General features: G+C 39.5%; 2 protein-coding genes across 2 annotated transcripts; both read left to right on the top strand.

Annotated features, from left to right (window-relative positions):
- Window positions 1–14884: 14884 nt before the first annotated feature.
- LOC149385540 (sodium/hydrogen exchanger 6-like) lies at window positions 14885–19780 on the top strand. Its single transcript, XM_089625385.1, has 22 exons — window positions 14885–15293; window positions 15383–15434; window positions 15539–15598; window positions 15721–15745; window positions 15855–15940; window positions 16048–16159; window positions 16247–16309; window positions 16417–16436; window positions 16526–16623; window positions 17016–17044; window positions 17151–17182; window positions 17282–17329; window positions 17410–17470; window positions 17569–17666; window positions 17793–17868; window positions 17960–17979; window positions 18080–18177; window positions 18262–18371; window positions 18509–18592; window positions 18983–19134; window positions 19214–19293; window positions 19464–19780. The coding sequence occupies exons 1-22, from the start codon at window positions 15077–15079 to the stop codon at window positions 19496–19498; spliced, it is 1656 nt and encodes a 551-aa protein (XP_089481511.1). The 5' UTR covers window positions 14885–15076; the 3' UTR covers window positions 19499–19780.
- A 1951-nt stretch (window positions 19781–21731) lies between these two features.
- Window positions 21732–24367, top strand: LOC149385539 (QWRF motif-containing protein 6-like). Its single transcript, XM_089625086.1, has 6 exons — window positions 21732–22919; window positions 23083–23202; window positions 23291–23407; window positions 23531–23620; window positions 23874–23981; window positions 24129–24367. The coding sequence occupies exons 1-6, from the start codon at window positions 21945–21947 to the stop codon at window positions 24183–24185; spliced, it is 1467 nt and encodes a 488-aa protein (XP_089481212.1). The 5' UTR covers window positions 21732–21944; the 3' UTR covers window positions 24186–24367.
- The last annotated feature ends 317 nt before the right edge of the window (window positions 24368–24684 follow it).

The raw sequence follows: 24684 nt of genomic DNA, 5'->3' as shown, positions 1-24684 counted from the left end.
TTCCAATTAAGGATGCTCCCACTCAATCAATAAATCTAGAGTGACTAGGTTCCATTCAAGGATGCTCCCACTCAATCAATACGAATATTAGTGACTAGGTTCCAATTAAGGAAGCTCCCACTAATTTAATTCATCATCAACACTAACTCTTAGTTGTGTCTCCTTTATTACTTATTATTCGCACAAGTCATTGTCGAATAATGGTATTAATTATTTAGACGCTTTCAAAGCTCTAAATAGTTCTTAAACAATAAAACATATTCAACATAAGAATTTAATGAAGCAATAAAAGCTAATTAAATTCTAACAGAGATAATAACTTAGAAAATATTTATATTTATTTATTGTGCTTCTATATAGCATATGAATGGAAAAACGTGACCTTCATATTCTATATCTTTTTCATAAGGACATAAGCATTCATGCATATTCAGATATCATAAAAGCAATCAAGGCATTCAATTATAGAAGGAAATATTTAAAGACACAACCATGTGTTCATAAATAATGTAATAAAACATAAAGAAAGAAAGATTCATCCTTTCTGGAATAGCCATAAAGGCTACAATCCAGAAAACCTCGGATTATTAAATGACACATCCCATGTTCAAAAAATAAATCAAAAAATGAAAGTAATAAAAGTAGCGGAAAATTAGATCTTCAAACGGAGCATGAGCTTCTCTACAATTCGGGCTTGAATCCGACATTGTTCAGCAAGCTCGTCTACATATGTGTGCTCCATCAGATCTGCTCTACAACAAGAAAAGAAGTATGCTCATGAATAATTATCCTCAAAACATTTTTAGGATATCTTTAATCATGAATTTTAAGGTACCATACCAGCATTCTTCTTGTTTTTCTCAAGCTCAGCCAAGTACAAAGGACAATGCCTCTTCCAATGGCCTTCAGTGTTGCAGTGGTGACATTTACCAATGCTTTCTCGCTTCTTTTCTTTTCCTTTTTCCACTTCTCTTGAAGTTCTTCCTTTCCTTCTTAGCGGGACCTTTCCCCTTTGAAGTATTCGGACGTGCCTTAGATGACTCAGCACCAGAAGTCAACTTCTTCTTGGTTTTAGGCGAAGAACTCTTGTCAGCATAGAGAGCTGACCCTTTGTTCTTCCCATGTCGAGTGATAGAATCGAAAGTCTGTAGTTCATTCAACAGCTGAGACAGTCCATACGTCAACTTATTCATGATGTAGTTAGACGTAAACTGTATGAAGTCACTCGAAAGGGAATTCAGGATTATTCCCACCTGAGTAACCTCATCCATCTATGCCCCATGGAGTTCAGCTTCGGTGAAGTAGTTAGTCATCTTCATGACATGATCCATCACCGGAGTTCCCGCGGTCATCCTAGTGCTAGTGCACTTACGGATGAGCTCAATGCGGGCTTGCTCGCTTTGCATCCCAAACATTTGTTGCAACGAGTCAAGGATCTCCACAGCGGTCTCCTTCCCTTCCATCTTAGTTCCCAACGCATCAGATATGCTTGCGAGCATGTACGCCGCCGCCTTGTTATTGGCAGTAGTCCACTTGTCATAGTCCTCCCTCAAGTTCTTGGAGGCACCATGGGTAGGAAGAGGAGGTCTGTCTTCAGTGAGGATAAAGCGAATGCTTTCACTCACAAACACAATGTTGAGATTCGACTTCCACTTAGGGAAGTTATCTCCAATCAGGACGTCTTTCGACAACAGGGCCATAATAGGGTTCGACATGATTACTAAAAACATAAAAGTACATTTATTAACAATATGAAAAGAAACAACTATCAATATAATTTAGGAAATAAAAACTATAATGCAAACATGCACGGGATAAAATACTAATCAAAAGAACCAAGTTTTTATATTCCAAGGTAATTCGACTAATAGCCACAGTCCGTTTCACTCTGGTGACGTAACGGAGTGCATCTAGTAGTGAACATGAGAACCATCTCAGATTAGTGAGCAATCATAGTACATGTACCTTCATAACTATGCTCACTAACTACCAATTTTATAGGAATCTTTGGCCACATGAGCAACCACCGGTTGGTTCATGCATGAGTCAACCCAACATTTCAGTGAAAGAAATCTAGCTCATACGTACTAGCGTAACTAGTACACGCAGAGATCAACCCTCCCACCTATCGTCAGAGACACAACCTTGGTATTGGAATCAGAAAAGCCCTTCCGAATGGAACTGACCACCATGTTTAGAAAACCGCCGATCACGGGGGGATCTTTCATCCTCACGGTGTTGTGTCAATGTTGGAGACCTACGACTCAATATACTTTCAGTATTTTAATTTTCCTAGCATTAACTTTAATCTAGGTGATCCACTCGAGTTAACTAAGTCATATTAAAAACTCGAGTGTTTCTAAGCTACCCTTAAAAACAGATGTTTCGATATAGCTCCCAGTAGAGAAGGTGAGACACTAGGTCTTCTTAAGTACCTCTCAGCTTAGCCTCTTATCGGCTTGGTGACAGAGCTCTCCGATCCGTTCAACTCATTCATTAATTAGCTATCCTAATCCAATAAGACAATTTTAATGAATGAAAGCCCATGACAACCATTAACATACGATACATGATCTAAGTTATAGTATTCAAGCATGGCATAGTAATTAAATAAACAAGCAAGAGCATGCAAGAATGGTTTGATTCGGATTGATCGTTTCCTATTTGATTCTATAAAGTAAATCAAGATGAGCCCAATCATATTGGCCCATGGATTCAATTGGGCCCATTCTTATGTCCCTTAGAAAAATAAATCAATATCAAATTATTTAATTTTTCTAATTTTTTATCGAAAAAGTAATTAAGTAAGGGCCCATTCTAATGTCCCATTTAAAATAAATCGATATCATAATCATTTATTTTGTAATTTTTTAAATAAAAATCATTAGGGCTCAGCCCATATAATTAATTAAATAAAACATTAAAAAACTTAATTTTTTTTTTCGGTAAATTTTTTTTTTTATGAGTGGGCTCGTGGGCCCACTAGGGTTTCCGGGCTGAGGCCCGGACGAATCCTCTAATCTTGACCTAGGTCAAGATTAGACTTGAGGCTGCACCGGACCGCCGCCGCCACGAGGGCGCGGCCCGGCACGAAGAGGACCGCCGAGACTTGTCACAAAATTTTGTGACAAGTTTTCTTGTGGCGTAGTCGTGGAGGCTTTCTTCGTCCGTCATGCTTCTTCGTTTTGTGTCCGTCTCTCGCCGATCGTCGTGATCAAGAACGTCGCACCATCGGATTACAACAATAATAATAATAATTACATAAAACCTATACTCTTTGAATTTCGGGTTTACAAAAAAATCTAGAAAAGCGAGAATCAAATATTCTACGATCAAACCACGAATCACAATTCACATATCATATATTGAATTGCATGAAATTCACATCCACATATAATTTCATTCAAACCATATTTAAATTAATTACAAGAACGAATCGATTAATTAATCATAACATCTAGCTCTGATACCACTTGTTGGTGGATCGAGCTCGCATCGGACACGAACGATTGCTCCGATGCGACTCGTTTGAGATTATTCTACCATATAACCATATTAATGCGGAAAAATAATTAATTACGCTGATCATAAGCTAATTAAATTATGGTTATAATTAACAAGATCTAGTTATGTTTAATTAATTTAATTCACGAGAGCATATAAGTCAAGCAACCGATATAAGAGTAAACGAGTACTTACATTGATTTTCGGTTCAGCTACAGAACGCTCCAATCCAATCGCGTACTCCTTGCGTCGTCTTGATGAAGGACTCGAGGATGACACCTTAGTCTTCCGAAACGTAATCTCCGAGACGAATAAGAAAGATGAGTGGGCACAGTCTTTATCTCACTAGATCACGAAACTAGGTGTTTCGAGATCTCTATCTTATTTTACTAAGAATGGAAACGAATTTCCGAGGGGAGGGAGAGGCAGATGCACGGCCAAGGGAGGCTAGTGATGCACGAAATTTCTCTCAAAAAATTCCTTATTTTTGCCTTCTCATGAACCCCTATTTATAGTAGTAAAAGGAGATATTCATGGAATCTTCCAGAATATTTTATTTCAATTTATTGTGTTCACACTAGAGGATTTAATTTAGGCCATTGGATCTCAAAAAGTGAATCCTACTTTTTCTCTCATCCATCAGATCAATATCTATGAGATATTATTCTTTTATTTAAATAGAGAATAATTTATTTAGTGAGATAATAAAGGAGAATATATTATTCTCCTAAATACTTTCCTTTAAATAAGGAGAAAATATATGACAATATCTTATATTTTTCTCTCTCCTTTATTTAAACAACTAAAGAGAAAATATTGGTAAATACCAATATTATAATATTCGAATTTTAGGCACACGGCCAAGGAGATTTGCGCAAACCCTAGTGCCAAATAGCCAAATTCGAATTTTCCATGTGTGCAAGGCCCAATTGCTTAAAACCCAATTAATCATTTATTTACTTGGTCCAACAATAAACAAATAATTAATAATTGTTTATTTACTTGATCAAACAATAAATAAACAATTCTACCATAAATATTTATTTAATTCTGCGAATACCCGTTTTCCAGAATTAATGCTGTCAATCACAATTACAGCAAGTGAGATTAATAATGATAAACATTATTATACGAAAGTTCTTATCCGCCTTTATCAGAGCCGAATCGGGGACTATTGACCTAGTAATAGAAGCTTAACAAATCCGATGAAAAAGACGAAATAGTCCTTTCTCTTTTGTCCATCGATTCGTCTAATCTTGGTCAAATACTCCACCTTGTAAGCCAAGACTGAACTCTCCTTTATACTAGAATTATATTTACTCATCGTGACGAGTGTCCACTGATATAGTCAGTTCGTGATCAAGATCCTCCAGGTTCAACCCGTGTCAAGAGAAGTCAATTTTTCCGTTATACTTTTCTTGATACATATCAGCCCTAAGCATTGTTGCTTCCCCAGCGAAAGATTCTTTCGAACGTTACTTACTTCGAAAGTGCTAGCAATCTATCGGTTCTGGAATCAACCCTTAGGTGAGTGAACATTAACCTTCTTTCAGGAAGGCTGGATTCCGTATCTGTAAATCACTTCCCACTCGAATCATGCTCTGAGAAAACTCCCAAGACATAAGCTGTGATTAGCATTAATAGCCTTTTAGCGAATGAGTCAAAGAGCTCAGTAACATAACCCAGTGTCCATGATCACTTCAGGATTTAGATCAAGTCTCACTGTGACCATCATAGTGGCATCGGTTAGTGTGTCGTAACGATCCTTAAACGACACATCTACAACCAAGACCTGTCCAAGTCGTACACTTACCACAAGTGTAGATTGCTCCTACATAGTGATCAGCCTTCACCTATGTGTTCCACATATATGACTTTAGATATAGCTTTCCAGGCGTATATCAGTCATCGACCATGTTTTAGCACACCGCCCGAACTCAGGTGCCCAACACGTGACTCAGTTAGATACAGAGGCTATGGAAGATAGTTGTTATTGATTCTAATTGTTTAGAACTCAACCCACTAATCATATAATGCTAATAAAGTAATCTTATTATCGAATTTAGTAATCATTATCTTCAAGTGGGCAATATTCCCAACAAACTTCACCATCATCTGACCCACACGCAGTTATAGAGTCTGGTCCTGAATCGAATCATATAAAGTTTCAAGTGTTGATCAACATTAACATTGATTAGAAGTATTTTGCTCTTATATATGAAAAAAAATATGCAAAATAGTCATTTTTAATAGTGAAATTTAATTTCTTTTATTATAAAAAATAAGGATATATACCTTGATAAATTTTGACCCCTATATATAAATAATTTATCAAAATATAAAAAAAAAAGAATAAATTACTAATGTCCCCTGAACTATGACCCGAGTCCACAATTGCCCCATCATAAAAAAAAGTGATCGTCTGTTTACCTTTAATTCTTATTTTGTGTCGAAAACAGTCATTCCGTCTAATTTTCTCTCATTTTGCTATGTTTTTGCTCGATTTTTTTGCCACCTAAGCTTATTTCTTGGTATAATATCTAAAATGTCCTTAATAAACTTAAAGAAAGCCCTGAGCCGGTCGCTTTTTCTAATTTTTGAATCAATGAAAAAAAATCTTCACATTTCCAACAAAATAACGCAAGAACACTCATCTTCTTCTCTCAACATCAAGGTTCTGAGCTTTTCAATCACTTTGATTCAAATTCAGAGCGAGGGAAATGATTTACTACAAGAAAGCACACAAAATTCCGAGCTTTTAAATTGCACTGCTTTAAATTCAGGCCAAGGAGAAATATCGCTATAATGGAAAGAAAGCATAACAAATTCTTAATCCTCGGTGTCAAATCCAATTATTACATAACAGAAAAAAAAACACAGACAATCCAACCAGCTTACAACTCAAAAACCCTATATCATAAAAAAAATTAGGGCTATCTAGAACCAGAATTAAACTTAGATTTCATACTGCTCCAAGGAAACTTAGCTCCGTCATCTCCGCGATTGAAAGAAGAAGGAGAACTGGGTTTCATAGTGCTCCAGGGAAACTTAGCACCGCCATTGCCGCCGCGACGAGATGAAGAAGAAGAGGAGCGAGGAGGAGATGAACGAGGAAGAGATGGTATGCGCGGAGGAGCGGAACTAGCCCCAGCTCTGGTCTTCTGAAGCTTAGAACCGCCATAGCCACGACCGTACGAAGAAGAATTAGTATTAACCCTAACTTGCTGATTCCTGACCATCCTCCCGTAGAGCCAGTGCTTTCTGGACTCCGACTCGGCGGCGTCTTCGACGACGCTCGCTCCGGCGGATTCGGGGCGGTCTTGGCCCGAGATTCGGCGACGGCACGGAAGGGATACAGGTCGGGGTTGATGGAGAGAGGAAGACGGAGAGTTACGGAAGAGATTGGAGATCGTGGAGGTCGGGTGGTTCTATTTGAGAGAACGGATGTTAGGGATGTAAGTCTTTAAACTCCTTTTTGTTGTGCTCGCTAACTCCGGTCTCCGGCGCCGGAATCTTGCCGCCACCGCCACGAACAATTAGGCGAATCCGGCAGAGATCGCCATCTCCGAACCTCGCCAGCCTGGCGGCGACAATCTGCGTGGCGGTGTGTCTCAGCACCTAATGAAAATAAAATAAAGAAATGAAATCACTACATTTACTATATTACCCTCAAAACATAACAGAATTAGAGAAAATTAGATGGAAGGACTGATTTTGACACAAAATAAGAATTAAAAGTAAACAGACGATCACTTTTTTTTATGAGGGAGCAATTGTGGACTCGGGTCATAGTTCAGGGGGTATTTAAGTAATTTATTAAAAAAAGTATTTGATGGGATTAGAAAAGTATTGATACTTTGATACCTGTATTTGCTGTAAGTATTTGTTATATAATGTTAAAATTTAATCGACTATCTAACTATAACTATAAGATCTCTCATTTAACTACTCTGACACATTAATGTCTTAAAATAGACGTACTAATTAAAAAAAGATGAAACGATGAATTTCGAAATAATTAGAGAAATCTCATTAAGTGGGCTTTAAAGGTAACAAAATATCATAAGTAGATCTTGTGTGGGTAGATTTCGGCTCAAATGCAAATGAGATATTGGGCTGCCCAACCCAATATCGAAAATGTCCATCCAATAGAAAACAAAGTAAATAATTAATTTTCAATATTTAATTATCGAATTTAATCAATTATAACTGAATAAAAATAAAGAAATCATTTGGACCCGGCCTAAATGATTCGACGAACTCGGCTCACCGTAGGAATGAATCCTGACGAAGTCAAAGTCAACGCGGGAGAAGTAATCTCGAATATAAACTCGGAGAATTGACGATTTCTTCCAAGCTCATTCAAATGGGAGGGCGACGTGATAGTAGGCGAGGCAACATGTCGTTGATGATCTTGCATCTCGTCATAATATAAATTCCTTCTTTCGGAGAGAATTTGGACATCACTTATTATTATCGAATATCCGCTCTCTATATACCTGCATTTTCCGAGCTCGTCATTCGAATTCTTATTTGAACGAGCTCGACCAGTGTACCCAAAAGTAAAGTATAAATAAAGCTAATTATTTCTTCGGGTTATTCTTGCATTTATTATCATATAATTAATACTCGTTTCTTATACGAAATCTTTTTGAGATCCACATTTAAATTAAACAGACCTCCTACTTAAAAAAAAATATGAAAATTAACTTTGTCTCAAAATGGACAAAAATGCCCTTCTAAACAAATAAACCCATTTTTTCAAATTTTCTCTCATTCACTCTCTCATCCTCTCACTCGATTTCTCTCTTTTACACCAAAAAAAAATCTCGACCACGTACACGGTGTACGACGGAATACAAAGCCATACGATGTCGTACGATACTATACGAGGATCGGCGATGGCGTACGAAGCTTTGCGTTCGAGTTTCGGTGTTGGTGGAAGCCCAAAAGTTCGAGCTCCCAAAATTCCCAAAAAATATGTTTTCCATTATTTTTCGTGTTTAATCTCATTGTAGATAGTTAGACTAGTGATTACTGTTAAACGTGTTGATAGAAAGACATGTCTTTTTGGTGACAAAAGGTCTTGCAGTCGTTTTACACCATGGTCCCTGATATACCTCAGTAACTTCTACAGTATTCTAGAACAGTCTACGTTACAGCTTGAAGTGTCTGTGATTATCAGAATCTCATCCTCGTACAACCCTAGCAGGAATTCAATAGTCAACCTTATATCCGTACAAATCACAACTGCATTGGGCTGTAAATAGCAGAGAATATTCCTCAGCATTCCTTGGTAATTACCTTGTATAAATACTGATTGCAATGAATGAGAATGATATGGCTGATTTTATTCTTCTGCTTTGAATAGCATTTATTACTTTTCTATCATGGTATCAGAGCCTTTTTCAGCCTAAACAACCAAAATGGCCGACCCAAACATAAACCCTAACCTAGTCCTCAACGAACCACAAATTCCTCAATCTATAATACCTATTGTTCCTCCCCAAATGATAAACTCTGGTTATCAAATCCTAACCATCCGACTCACAGACACCAACTATCTCTTATGGCGTCAACAAGTCATCACTGCTGTCAGGGGTTATGGCCTCATTGACATTCTTCTTCCACCTGGACCACCACCACCCCAAACTCTAAACAATCTCCCAAACCCTGTTTTTCTTCAATGAGAGCAACAAGACCAGCTCTTAGCTTCCTGGCTCCTTGCCTCCATCAGTGAAGCCATCCTGGTGACAACTGTTGATCTCCACAGCTCTCACCAGATCTGGTCCTACCTTGAACAAGCTTTCGCCGGCCAATCCAAAGCTAAGATTCTCCAATACAAACTCCAGGTGCAAACAATGAAGAAAGGAAACATGTCTATTGTGGGAGTGAATATCTCTCCCTTCCTCCAGGCGAAGTGGACCAAATAAGCCCAAGGCAAGTTCGGCCCAAAGGGGACTCAAGATAATCGTTAGTTCGGCCCAAAGCCCAGTTCGGCCTAAAAATCCTAGGCGCAGGCGAGATCGGCCCAAGACAATAGCAAGAAATACTTCATCAAAGGACGAATCCCAACTCGACCCGGGCCCATACATGTTCCTGGACGGTCCCACCAATTAATCCAAACGAGTGGTCTCCCAAGAAACGGTCAAATCGCCTAAAAATGGGGATATATGCGAGACTGGAGGATCGAAGACTGGCTCTGCACATATACGTGTATCGGTCTAAAGAGGCTGGAGAATCAGCGAGCTAGCTATAAAAGCTCGTTCCATTTTCATTTTACGACTACTGAATATTTTTTCGAAAGATTACCATATATTTTTCCGGATTCATCATTTTATTGGGAGTTTTCCTGCTTATTCTCATTCGAATTTCCTATTCTTGTAAGGTTTACATCCAATAATCAATAAAAGGAATTTTCTTTCGCTCTTTCTGTATTCAAATTCGTATTATCTATTAATTTCTTTCGGATTTCGATTTAATCTTCATAATCGGATTATGAGACCCTTAATTCAAATAAATAAATATACGAGACAATTCGAAACAATCTGGTATAGATTGTTGGGACGAGAAATCGGCTCAACATCTATGCGAGATTACCTCTCCAATATGGAGGCGTGTATGGATGTGCTCTTCTCAACAGGGCACAAGCTCACCGACGAGGATCAAATCCTTCATGTTCTTACTGGTCTCGGAAGTGAATACGACCCAGTAGTCATCTCCATAACTAACCTTGGCAGAAGAGAAGCATAATAGGATTCTTTACTAGTAGCCTGATTATAGAGATATTATTTAGAATGGGATCTAACCAGATCCGAGCCCTTCACCCTCAACGACGTCGGATCATTACTTCTCAGCTTTGAAGCACGCCTTGATCGAAACCCCAACTCTTCCTCGGAGTCTCATCTCCCAAGTGTCAATCTCGCCCATTACAACTCACAGCGCCGTCCTACAACTCCTCGCCCATATCCAAGCCAGAACCAACCTCAAAACAGCCAATACATTTCAACAAACACTTACCCGGCGACACGCGGTGGCAGATGAGGACGAGGACGAGGCCAAGGCCGACACAACTATAACTATCTCCTTTGCCAAATCTGCGGCAAACAGGGGACACTCAGCAGCTCGGTGCTTCAATCGCTTCAAAAACTCTTTCAATGACAACGATGGAAACTCATACAACGATGCTAACAACAACATCTCGACGGGGCATAATCCGACAGCTCTCGCTGCTATTTTCACAGCTCATGACTAAGCAAATGATGATGCTTAGTACCCTGACTCTGGTGCCTCCAACCACGTCACCAACGACCTGAGCAACCTAAATCTCGCGAATGAGTACCGAGGAAACAACAGAGTACAAATCGGCAATGGTACGGGTCTTACAATTTCTAACATTGGCTGCTCATATTTAATACCTACTCATTCCTCTCAAAATAAATATTTGGTTCTGAATAATCTCTTACACGTACCTTCAATTACAAAAAACCTAATCAGTGTTTCTCAATTTGCCTCCGATAATGCTGTCTTCTTTGAATTTCACCCATCTTTGTGCCTTGTTAAGGATCAAGAAACTCGGCAGGTTCTTCTTCAAGGGACACTTGAGCATGGGCTGTATTGGTTCAACCTCGACCCCAAAGCCACCAACACACAAGCCACAAAGACTCACTCTGCCACCACTCCATGTGTCAACCTAATCCATAGACCACATAAGTCAGTAGTTTTTCCTTTAAATCAAAGTGTCTCCGACACTAAGTCCATAGAGTCTAAGTTTTTAGCTTTCAATCAAAGTGTTTCCAACACAAACAAGAATGATGTTATTTTTTGGCATAGACGTCTTGGTCACCCACACATCAAAGTTATCAATAAAATTATGTCTTCTTGTTATAATTCTTTGTAAAAAAAACTTACTCTGTGCACGGCATGCCAACAAGGAAAATCTCACAAATTACCATACTCCCCTGCCTCAACTATCACCGAAAAACCTTTGGAACTCATTCATAGTGATCTCTGGGGGCCATCCCCGGTCCTGTCAAGAAACAATTACAAATACTATGTTAGTTTCATTGATGCTCACACACGATATACTTGGATATATTTTTTGAAAAACAAATCCGATGCATTCAACACCTTTGCCAAGTTTAAATCTAAGGTTGAGCTTCAACTAAACCAGAAAATAAAGAGAGTCCAATCCGATTGGGGAGTGGAATTTCAAGACTTAACTGATTACTTTACCTCCCTAGGAATTGATCACCTAGTCTCATGCCCACACACACCCGAGCAAAACGGAGTAGCCAAGCACAAACACCGCCACATAGTCGAAACCGGTCTCACTCTCCTAGCCCAAGCCAACATGCCCCAAAAATTCTGGGACGATACATTCTTCTCCGGCACATATCTCGTAAATCGGCTCCCATCAAGTGTCTTGAACTTTCTTAGTCCCTACGAAAAGCTCCTTAACTGGAAACCAAACTATGATATGCTAAAAGTTTTTGGGTGTCTTTGCTTCCTCAACCTTCGCCCATATACCAAACACAAACTCGAATACTGATCACAACCGTGCACCTTCATCGGATACACGCCCCAACACAAAGGCTGCAAATGTCTAACCAAAGATGGATGTACCTATATTTCGCGTGACGTTGTGTTCGATGAGTCGGTTTTCCCATATAGCTCTGCCCCCTCACCACTCCCAGACTCGGCATCAGCCCCATCACCGCCCGGAACCGATACACCAGTGCTCACGCCTCCATTGCCACTGCTGCCGACTCCTCAGGTATTTCCACCTACACACTAAAACACGACACCTTTAGTTACATCATCATCATCAAACACAACCCACTCATCTACCACTACCTCCATCTCTCACAGCCCCTCACCATCATCAAACCACACTCCTCAAAACTCTTCACCCTCTCATGAGCAACCTATTTTAGATATTGCACCATCTGTATTAATTCCAGATTGCACTAACACTCATCACATGGTCACGCGTGGTAAAGCAGGGATTCACAGGCCTAAAGCTTATGTCACCAGTACTCATGACACTTACAATTTATTTGAGGATGAACCCAGATCATTGCAGGAAGCTCTTGACAAACCACATTGGAGAACAGCTATGCTAGCCGAACTTGGTGCTCTCGGCCAAAATAAAATATGGTCCTTGACACCTGCACCTATGGGCCGGAAAATAGTCGGGTGTAAATGGATCTACAAAGTAAAAAGAAACTCTAAAGGAAGAATCACGAGGTACAAAGCGCGCCTCGTAGCAAAAGGTTTTCACCAAATACCTGGATTCGACTTCACCGACACCTTCTCCCCAGTGGTGAAACCGGTCACTGTCTAAGTAGTGTTCACGATTGCTCTGTCCTGGGGCTGGCCAATAAACCAAATTGACATCAACAACGCGTTCTTGAATGGTGAATTGATCGATGACGTCTACATGGACCAGCCTCTTGGTTTTGAAATCTCATCAACTCATCATCACTTCTGCAAACTCCACAAAGCCATCTACGGTCTAAAACAAGCCCCCGGGCTTGGTTCGAGAAACTTAGATCAACACTCATCAGTTTTGGCTTCAAAGAATCAAAAGCGGACACATCCATATTCCTGCGTTTTTCACTCTCCTCGATTGAGTACCTTATGGTGCGACTCAAAAGAAGTACAATGTCTCATCACCGCCCTCGATCGCGCCTTCTCTCTCAAGGATTTGGGTCCTCTAAGTTATTTTCTTAGAGTAGAGGTCCAATACACCGCCACTGGAATTCATCTATCTCAGAAACGATACATCACCGACCTACTTCAACGCACCAACATGCTTACTACCAATCCTATACCAATACCCATGATCACCGGTCTCCGACTATCTGCCCACAGTGGAGACCCAGTCGAAGACGTCACCCTCTACATGAGTGTGGTTGGCGCACTGCAGTATGCTACCATAATCGGGCCGGAAATAAGTTTTTAGCGTCAACAAAGCCAGTCAATTCATGCACACTCCCTTACAGCCTCACTGGAAAACGGTGAAACGAATACTCCGGTACTTGCGAGGAACTCTTCAATTTGGGCTTACTCTTCAGCATTCAAATTCACTCGAAATCACAGGCTTCTCTGATGACAAATCTCTCGACATCATTGGTTTCTCCGATTCCGATTGGGCAATAGACATTGATGACCGGCGATCCACCAGTGGTGTCTGCATTTTTCTTGGCAAAAACCTAGTGACGTGGAGCTCCAAGAAGCAACCCACTGTATCCCGGTCGTCCACAAAGGCAGAGTATCGAAGCCTTGCCACAGCCACTGCTGAAATATTATGGCTGCGCTCTCTTCTTCAGGAATTATAAGTTTCCTCCAGTCAAGAACCCGGGTCGATAACCTCATCACTGTCCTCCTTTCACCCAACCTAATACAGAACGCCCGGACAAAACATATGGAGCTTGATCTGTTTTTTGTCCGTGAGAAAGTCCAAGATCAATCTCTTCAAGTTCGCCACTTACCGGCCCACAATCAGATCGCCGACATCTTCACCAAACCACTCTCGTCCACTTTCTTCTCAAGCATTAGGAATCGATTGGGAGTCCGACCATTGGAGGGGAGTGCTCGAATTAACGGGGGATGTTAAACATGTTGATAGAACGACATGTCTTTTTAGTGACAAAAGGTCTTGCAGTATAGTATACGATAGGTTACGATAAAATTTATGGTGCATACTATAGTATACGATGTCATACGATACAATACGTTGGAATTGTTCAGGGTGTACGATATGATACGATACTCTACGATGGAATTCTGTATTTTCCAAAAAAATTGTTCGTACGATGTTATACGATATCCTACTATATCAGCATCGTATAACATCGTACCTCATTGTACATCATACAATATCGTACCTCATCGTACAATATCATATTCTATCATATAATATTGTATACTAACGTATATTATGATATAACTTCATAATTGTTTTTGAATTTCATCGTACAAACAAGTTAAATCTCATCGTATCTTATAGTATAATATCGTATAATATCGTATTTCATTGTATAAAATGTTAAAATTCATATTTTTCACTATGTAATTCAGATATTATAATACCCTACATGTTATACTATTAAAAAAACTTATTTAAAACGACTAACTAAGAAAATTTATTCATGATTCGATAAAATCCACTTAATTAGAAAGGATTTGAGAGCTAGAGAAAAATTTACGAGTCACAGTGACGGATAATAGAAGAAAGGGAATAAGAGAGGAAGGGAGGATAAATAAGTTATAAGAGTATTTTTATTCAAAATAAAGATAAAAGTTTAATTTCAGATATTTTTTTAAGTAATAGGTCAGTCTTATATTTTGTTAACTTTGAGGTTTACTTAATTAAATTTCTCTTTATAGGGCATTTTATTACAAGAAGAAAAAGGAGAGAGATCGTACACACAAAGAAAAAACGCTCGAAACTTCCACCGGGAAAAAAATAATTCCAATTTCAATCTCAAGAACGAAAAAAAACCGCCATAGATAGAAGAAACGAAGCTAAAAACGTACGCTCGGCGATACCGTCGAAGATCCATCAATGGCGGCGCAGGACGTTCAACTGATGGGGGTGAGCATATCTCCGTCGCAGTCGAACGGTTCCGTCCCGGCGCCGACGCCAGGGAAGGAGCAGCAAGCCGCCGGAGTCGGAATCCTTCTCCAGATCATGATGTTGGTCCTCTCCTTCGTCCTCGGCCACGTCTTACGCCGCCATAAATTCTATTACCTTCCCGAGGCCAGTGCTTCGCTCTTGATTGGTATTCATCTTCTTTTCTTAGTTGAAGCTCTGTTTTTAGGGCTCCTTAAATTGTTGGAACTTAATTCTTTCACGGTGTTCTTATCACAGGTTTGATTGTTGGCGGACTTGCTAATGTCTCGAATACTGAAAATAGCATAAGGTTTTGGTTTGATCTGATCACAAAATTACATTGCAAGAAATGACGAGTTCTTTCCCTTTATGAGTTTAGATTATTGATTATTTTTAGGTGTTTGATTTGTGCAGGGCTTGGTTCAATTTTCACGAGGAGTTTTTCTTCTTGTTTCTCCTACCTCCAATTATATTATATCCAAACCACAGATTCTATGTATTCACTGTTTTTTTTAATATCATTATGTTTTCTTTGTTTGAGGATGAATAGTTCTTTGCTATTATATATGTGTTTTCTTTGACAAACTAGCTCTTACTCAGTCAGGGTTCAGTCTTTCACCTGTAAGTCTTGAAAGTATTCGTGGCTTTTCCTTAATAATTTTGTGTTCAAATTCATTGCTAAACGCCTAATGATGTGGTTCTTTTTTTTTCTTTTTTTTTTTTGCTGTAGAAACCGTTCTTCTCGAATTTCGGAGCCATTGTTACATTTGCTATCCTAGGAACCTTTATAGCTTCCATTGTTACTGGGTCTTTAGTGTAAGTTTCCTTTTGCTGACGATATGAGCCAGTGTTACATTTTTTTTTTCTGCTTGAAGGAAAAGAAACATAGTCTTCAGATTTTGGGTTGCCTAATGGTTGTGCAGTTACCTTGGTGGTCTAGCATTTCTCATGTACAGGCTTCCCTTTGTGGAGTGCATGATGTTTGGTGCTCTTATATCCGCCACCGATCCTGTCACTGTCCTATCCATATTTCAAGTAATATTATTCTCCTACGAAATAGCATGTGGTTTTACACTGTGCAGACGATATAATGCAATGCATGCGTAATGTCATTTATCGCAGGAACTTGGCTCAGATATGAACCTGTATGCCCTTGTTTTTGGAGAGTCTGTCTTGAATGATGCTGTAAGATTATACATTCACGTGATAGGTGTTCGAATGCGAATCCTTAATTTGTGTATTTGAGCATTGTTGACTGGTTTTTGTTTGTTTCCTGTCGTGATATCCAACAGATGGCTATTTCGTTGTACAGGTATGCTCACCATAATTTAACGTTTTTGCTGAGCCGGCAGAATAAACTGAATTTGGCTTAAACCCAAATGTATTTTTTTTTCCATGCAGGACCATGGCAATGGTAAAAAGTAACGCCTCCTCTAATGAAAACATTTTCATGGTGGTACTCAGGTTTCTTGAGACCTTTGTTGGATCAATGTCTGCAGGTCAGTTTTTTAGGCTATAAAAGTCAAAGGCATAATATATAGAGACCCACGGACTTGTATAGATGCATATCATCTTTTAACTTATGTATGATAGCCATTCTAAAGATATTCTCATGCCCTGGGGAAGATTGTAATTTGTTTCATTCTTGTTCACTATATTTGTTACCTTCAAGATATATTGGATTTATTCATGTTTGGCTGTTGGAATTAAGCAGAATTTCTGTTATTTCTGAATACTAAATGAAAAAGTAACAGAAGGAATAGCATTGCTTACTCACTCTGTTGTCTTTATCTCCTTCTTTGGAAGCTTTAACATGGATTTTACAAACTTGGATGTTTTCTAATGATTATAGCATATTTAATGGTATTAAAATGTGTTTATTGCTTTACAGGGGTTGGCGTTGGATTTATTTCGGCTTTGATATCCTTTTGATGTATCATTTTTTTTTATTATCATTTCTAATGCCTCTCTTACATGCATCCAGAGTTGATAACAAATATAGTGTGGAACCTTAATTTCGCAGAACCTTTTTAAGTATGCAGGGCTGGACATTGACAAGTGAGTGCTTATTTAACAGTTTTTTCTGCTGGGTTTCTGTCAATTATCTCTACCTCTCAAGGAATTCAAGTGCTTAATTTCTTCTTTTTCTTTGTTCAGTCTGCAGAACTTGGAGTGTTGTCTTGTTGTACTTTTCCCCTATTTTTCGTAAGAGACTCTTTTCTATCTGCACAGTCTGCAGAACTTAAAGTGTCTATATTGTGGAGACTGATGTCTATCCTCTTCAGTTATATGCTTGCAGAAGGTCTTGGTCTCTCTGGTATAGTCTCTATATTGTTCACAGGAATGGTAAGCGAAAATTTATTGGTTTTTTTTTTCTTCTTCTTAGTTTAAGCACCTACTGTATCTATGGCCTAAGCAAGATAGTATCAATATTTCTATTCCAGGTTATGAAGCACTATACATTCTCAAATTTGTCAGAAAACTCTCAACGATTCGTATCTGCTTTTTTCCATTTGATATCATCATTAGCAGAGACATTTATGTAAGGGAACTTACCATTTTCTTTTCTCATTTGTTTGTGTGAGTGTGGAAATATTGTGTGTTTGAAGGAAATGTACGTGTTGCGCTTTTATACTCATTCATAACTTTTTTTTCCTTTGACCTGCAGATTCATATACATGGGATTTGATATTGCCATGGAACAACATAGCTGGTCACATGTTGGATTCATTTTTTTCTCAATTGTATCCTTGAAAGATCTGTTTATTTTTTGAAGTTTCGGTTCTTTTATCTGAACAGAACAATCCTTTTTTTCTTAACTTTCTCTTAATTCAGATTTTCATTGTAGTTGCGAGGTTTGTTTCCTTTCTTGCGCTTCACAATCCTAATTATATCAGAATTCCTGTACTAAGGTCGCTGCTGATCTCAAGATCTTGTTTTGAATTGTTTTTGCAGGGCAGTAAATGTCTTTTCGTGTGCATATCTAGTCAATTTGGCGAGACCTGCTCATCGAAAAATACCTTTAAAACACCAGAAGGCCCTTTGGTACAGTGGTAAGAAAGAGTGCAATATATTTGTTATCTGGATTCCATAATTTTTTATAATGTAGTGCCTAACAAAGTGTTCTGCTTGGGAAGGACTCCGAGGAGCTATGGCTTTTGCCCTTGCTTTACAATCTGTTCATGATCTTCCAGATGGACATGGCCAGACCATATTCACTGCAACGACTGCCATTGTTGTTTTGACGGTAGTGATACTCATTTGAGTTTTCGCATATCACATTCATGTACACATGCATGTATACACGTATATTCATTTCTATCTAAATCACCCTAATCCTTGGAACGATGGTGGTTTACATGGTGTTATCTCACAATGTCTCAGGTGCTACTGATTGGGGGCTCTACAGGTCCGATGCTAGAAGCTCTAGAAGTGGTCGGTGATGTGTCTGATGACACGTTAGGCGAGGTATGTACTGGAAAAAGATGATAGTTTTCGACCTGTAATGCTAGATATGACATATCATGAAGCTTCATAGGAGTACTACTAGTCTGAAAAAGGAGCGATTTCATTACGATCTATTTATGTTCGATCCCATGTCAAGTTTCTGTGGAACTTATATGGATCAGCTAATTTCGAACGACATAAAGCAAGAACTTTGAGCGAGTATATTAGAAATGAATAAATAGTACACACTCAAATGTTCCGACGGTGAAAGATCAGATTTTGGAGATGATACAATGGATTAGATCTACAAGCCAGAATTTTGGCAACTGCCAAAGGGTGTCCCGGAACTGAGTTATAGTTTGGAGTTTTTCCACGATGATACCGATTAAACTTTATTTATTTAATTTTCAGGGTTTTGATGGTAACCTTAGTTATCTTCCTCCACGTGCACCAATCCGGACTTTTGCTGGGAATGATGGGTATTATTCCCCTCCTAACGATGAGGAACCACAATCCTCCTCCGGAAACTCGATAAAGATGAAACTTAAGGAGTTCCACAAGAGGTATTATATGTTAATAAACATCTTTCTTTCGTAATCTTTGGCTTTACTAACAATCCTCTTCCCTTTTGGTTCAATGCAGCACAACTTCATTCACTGCATTGGATCGCAACTATCTGACCCCGTTCTTTACAAGCCAAAACGGAGATGAGGAAGATCACGGTAAAAAGACTAATTCATGTTGTTCGAGATTTCATATATATATATATATATATTTAATTCCTGTCCTATTCAATTATAGTATAGTACACGAGTAAATATCTTCGTGAACTCGTAATGAACATGGTCTTGTTTCGGAATTATTTCTAAATGCTCTTTGTTCATTGTGACAGATGATGAGCCAAGGCCTAGTTCTAGTTCTAGATGAGAGAGTTTCCGTGATCACGCCTAACATTCAGCTGATACATTACTGAGCAGCGTATACAAATAATGGAGTAGGGCTTGTACATAATAAACACAGTCTTGTTCTAGGAAATATAGTAGCAAACCTTATTTTGGATGTCACGTTTATCTTCTTCAGTACGTCACTTAGCTTATCAGCCACATTGATTCACTTGACCACCACTGATCTATACCATACACATTGCAGATGTAATATTCCAGATTTCGAAATTTAGAAATTTAATTCATACACGTGTTTCTTCTTTCATTGGGTTATCTTGTGAGTTAGGTTATCGTTGACTTTCTTTATCTGTTTTGGTCTTGTGGTCCAAAGGAGTTTATGGTTCACACGAGGCACATGATCTGTTCTGCCGAATAGAGTGCTGGACATTTTCTTCACATGTATGATGTCGCAACTTGTTGGAACTTCGATGGAAGGCCTATTAACCGTCTCAACTCTTTAGTACTGTTAAAGCCCATTTTCAAATGCATTGGGCTAAATTGTGAAGCCCAAATTACAATAGAGGTTACTCTGAGGTGAAGCATGAAGGGAATAAGAGGGAAATGATTTGAACCGGTAGCAATTTTGATAATTTAGACTAAAAGTTTTTAGACAATTTTACTAGTAACTAACTGTAAATATGAAAGTATATACTAATCATAAACTGTAGACTTACGAATCTACATTTAAGTAGATATAAAAGTGTCCAAAAACTTATGATCTGTTTGGTAGTTCACTAAAAAAAAAAGTTCACTTTTCTATTTTATTTTTTTACAATTGTAGTGTAATAAATTTTTGCAATTACATCCAAAAAGCTGTTTGATATCAAATTATTTTTTTTCAAAACATTTTTTCACATCAAATGGGAATGTTCGTCACTTTTGGGCTGTTTGGCAAAGATGGAGCCACTTTCCCTCCGATCTCATTTGTCACCACCGTGCTCGCAGCCCCCAGTCTGCCCCTCCCTCCCCCCGAGCCCCCCACTGCGCCGGCTCCACCCTGAGCCCTGCCATCGCCACGAACGACCGCCACTGCGCAACCCACGATCGACAACCCCGAGCCCCCCACCGTGTCGGCTCCGCTCAGGGCCCTGCCAGCGCCGCCATCGCCATGAACGGCCGCCATGGCGCGGCCCACGATCGACAGCCCCGAGCCCCCCACCGCGTCGGCCTCATCCCGAGCCCCGCCAACGCCGCCATCGCCACAAACGGCGCGTAAGACGCCGCTCTCAGCGCCACCATGGCGCAGCCCACGTAGGTTCCGAGGAGTTCGGCCACGGCGTTGAGCTTCTCACAGATGCTCTATCCTTATTTTCCATTACAGCCATAAAAAAAATTTGTTGTAAAATTGAAGAGAGAGAGAGAGAGAGAGAGAGAGAGAGAGAGAGAGAGAGAGAGATGTCAGGAAAAACAAAGTGAAAAATTTAGAAAACAACAAAAAGTAAAAACAACAAAAAATTGTTTTTACTTTTTGTTCACATAAAGTAAATACTACTTGAAAAATTTCGGAGTTAAAAAAGTGAGACGTGGAACAAACAACTTTCTACTTTACTTTATTCTACTATTTGAGTTGAAAAAACTGAAAACACTTTTCAAGTTGTCTATCAAATAGATCATAATAGTTGCTATTATTTTAGTCTAAAATATCAAAATTGTTATTAGCGGAGTCCATTTTCAATAATATAGATAATTGGTGTTTTAAAGTGTAATATTTTTAAAATAGTGATTGTTTTAAAAATAGTGTTTTTTTAATCTATAAATAATTATTTTTGATCATTTTCTTTATAAATGAAACTGTAAATTAAATAGAATCCATAACATAACAGTGAATTATTTCTCCTAAAAAAATATATATAAACATTACGGAAAAATTAAAAAAAAAAACATTTAGACATTATATATTTACGATTAGTAAAAATGACAATGAAGTATCCCTATTTATAATGAAACTAGCCCGATTCAAGCTATAAATTCTATCTTCCAGAATTCTAGGACTTTCGTGGTCGCAACACTAGCAATTTCCACATTAAAATGAGAAGACAAGTGACGACAATTTATTCCCCCCCATCACTCCTAATATAAGGTATCCTTCCCTAAAAAATAAAAAATAAAAAATAAATAACTCCACTAATGATCACGAGAAAAAAAAAGAAAGGAGAGAATACTCCACTAATCTGCGTTAGTCAATTAGGCAGCGGCACGTGACACACGTGTCCCCCCTTTTGAAAAGAAAGAAGATAATAATATCGAAAAAAAAAGAAAAGACCCGTTACAAGTAGACTGAAAACGCATAACGGCTAGTTTCTAGTTCCCTAAACAGTCCCGAGACTCCCAGTTAGCCCAGTACCAACATTTTTCTTCAGCTTTCTTCGGGTTTCGCTCTTCTTCTTCCTTTTTCACTCCCGACGACAATCCTGAATCATAAAACTTCCATGGGAGAGCAAACGGCCGATAATCACGCCGGCTCTTCGGCTCCGAATCCTCCGGCGCCGGCTCCGGCGCCGACTCCGGGTCCTCCCCGACGGCCTAGGGTTAGGGAAGTGAGCTCAAGATTCATGTCTCCCCAAGTCTCTTCCTCCGCCGAATCCCCTCACCACCACCACCAAAACCACCATAACCCCTTGACGGCGAGATCTCCGGTCCACAGACACAACAATCTCGGCTCGACTCCGATCCCGAACGCCTCCGATAACCGCCCTCGATCCTCCTCCGCCAATCGCCGCCGCAGACAGCTCGACATGGAGCAAACCCTAGGCGAATCCGATCCTAATTCCACAGCTCCCACTCCTCCTTCGTCGCCGCGAGCTCCGATCGCCTCCTCGGAGGCCAATTACGAAAACGCCCCTCCCACCAATCTCCGGAAACAGAGGATTCCGAGGCCGATGAAGGAGAACATCGGAAACCGCCACACTCCGGTCCCGCACCACCCGCCTTCGAAGAAATCCATGGCCCGGCCCGACACTCCTGTGTCGATGCTCTCCGCCAGCCTGGACCGCTCGATCTCGGTGCCGTCCAGGTTCAGAGCCACGCCTCAGAGACCCAACAACAACGCCGCCGCCTCCGATTCGATCTACGCACAAGAGTGCCGTGAAAACGCGGCTCAGGTGAGCTCGTCGACGCAGTCTCTGCCGGAGCTTCTCGTCAAGTCCCGGGCGAGCACGGACTCGTTGAAGATCACGCCTTTTTCTTCGGCTCGGTATCTCAACTTGCCGGAAGAGAGGCTTCCGGGGAGAGACCCGTGCCTGCCTCTTCCGGCGAGGAAGGCGGCGGCGGGGAAGAAGGCGGGGCCGCCGAGCCACCAGGACGATTACAACTCCTTGAAGCTGCTTCAGAATCGCTACCTGCAATGGCGCTACGCCAACGCCAGAGCCGAGGCCTCCGTTCGAGCCCTCGAAAGAGAGACTCAGGTCCGTGGTTCTATCTCAAAATCAATTAGTTATGAGATGGGTAATTTGTGTTTGTATAAAGCTTGCTGGGTCTTATCATTGGACTTTATGTGCCAAATTCTTAACGCGTGGCTGTTTGGGTAGAAACTTTGAATGACATTTTTGGTGGGTGGTAACACTGCAGACAAAAGTTAACTCTCTCCGGGTAAAGATGTCGGAAATGTACGAGTCGGTGGCGAAGAAGCGAACGGAACTCGGGATTTTGCAAAGAACGCAGACTCTTTCTGCGATCCTTGATGCCCAGGTAAGACTTTATTCTATGGGATTTATTATCCCTTTAACTGTTGTGATTGTGTAAGCATTTAAATCTTGATCTCGTTTGTTGTTTATAGGTTCCGTATTTGGATCAATGGTCGGAGCTTGATGGGGATTATTCAGTTTCATTGGCAGAAACGACTCACGCTTTGGTCAATGCCTCGATTCAACTCCCGCTTGGAGGGAATATTAAGGTGTGTGTGTGTGTGTTTTTCTTGATCCCAAGGAATTTGAAGAGCTGCTTATTATTTGAATGTGTGTTTTGACTATGCAAATGATTATAAAAGACTGAATCACGAGAAATGTTTGAATTGTAGGTTAACGTCAATGAGTTACAGGAGTCTCTGAACTCGGCCATGAAAGTGATGGATTCAATGGCTTCAAATGCTCAACATCTTTTCCCCAAGGTTCATTAGTTTTTCCTCTTCTCTCGTTTGTTTTCATTTCAATGAAACATATGTTATATTGAGATAGTTTAAGTTGTTAAACTTGAGATGAAGGGATTATATAAGATTCGAGATATAGTGTAAAAACTGAGACTTGACAACACGGAAATAAATATGAAGTTTTCCTAGATATTTTTGTTTTGTTTTTTGTTTTTCACATACTCACAATTTTCCTATTCTTTGCTTGCCATTTATTATATATGTAATATTTCAGGCAGCAGAAACAGAAATCTTGATGTCAGAGCTAGCTAAAATTGTTGGCGGTGAAAGAGGTCTTGTTGAGGATTGTGGAGTTTTGTTGTCCAAAGCACACAGATTACAGGTTTGTCTTTGCCACTAAGTTAATGCATTATGGTTATGGTAGTGCTGAAGATCTCTGTATTGTCTGTCATGTTTAAATTTTTTTCCTCTCAAAAAATACTGAATTGAAAATGAGCATATTATTTAAGGGTTGTTATGGTGTTTTCAGGTGGATGAGTGGAGTTTAAGAGGCCAGATTATTCAATTAAATTCGTTGAAGCTTTGATGTATTGTGTTCATTCAATTTTTTTTTACACCTTTTGTGAAGTATTCTTTGTGTAATTACTTTAATTGCTGAGGAAATAAAATTGCTCTTTATACAAGTCCTTGAACTCTTTTTTATTGTCCTTGTAGCCGTCGGCTTATTTGATAAAACTCTTGTTTTGAATTGATGTGTAAAAAGAAATGGGAAGAAATGCCAACTTGGGTCAGATTTCAGAAACCCGAAAAATGGCTCTCCCACTAAAACGCCAATCTACTCGTCCTTGACACATTTTGGGCTAAATTTAGGCCAAATTTCGACTGAGCCCCACCAAATGGCTCTCCCACTCAACATCAATATAAAACCTCTATAAATACCTCCCATCTCCACCATTTTTCTCTCTTAACTTTCTCTTTTTCAAACACACTTGAGACAAAAAAAAAAAAAAAAAAAAAAAAAAAAACCAAGTGAATCATTCAAAGCTACTACACTCCTACGACATCACAAAAAAAAAGAATAAAAA

This window comes from Urtica dioica, chromosome 9, assembly GCF_054948205.1.
Source record: "Urtica dioica subsp. dioica isolate 48M chromosome 9, U.dioica_male_clone48M_v1_H2, whole genome shotgun sequence".
NCBI classification, from domain to species: domain Eukaryota; kingdom Viridiplantae; phylum Streptophyta; class Magnoliopsida; order Rosales; family Urticaceae; genus Urtica; species Urtica dioica.
This window is presented reverse-complemented; position numbering and strand designations above follow the sequence as displayed.

Bases quoted from the DNA above. Each gene is read 5' to 3' on its own strand.
- LOC149385540 (XM_089625385.1), top strand. From the start codon at position 15,077: ATGGCGGCGCAGGACGTTCAACTGATGGGGGTGAGCATATCTCCGTCG. The intron at 15,294-15,382 runs GTATTCATCTTC...TTCTTATCACAG, and splicing joins CAGTGCTTCGCTCTTGATTG to GTTTGATTGTTGGCGGACTT. The intron at 15,746-15,854 runs GTAAGTCTTGAA...TTTTTGCTGTAG, and splicing joins CAGGGTTCAGTCTTTCACCT to AAACCGTTCTTCTCGAATTT.
- LOC149385539 (XM_089625086.1), top strand. From the start codon at position 21,945: ATGGGAGAGCAAACGGCCGATAATCACGCCGGCTCTTCGGCTCCGAAT. The intron at 22,920-23,082 runs GTCCGTGGTTCT...GTAACACTGCAG, and splicing joins CCCTCGAAAGAGAGACTCAG to ACAAAAGTTAACTCTCTCCG. The intron at 23,408-23,530 runs GTGTGTGTGTGT...TTTGAATTGTAG, and splicing joins CGCTTGGAGGGAATATTAAG to GTTAACGTCAATGAGTTACA.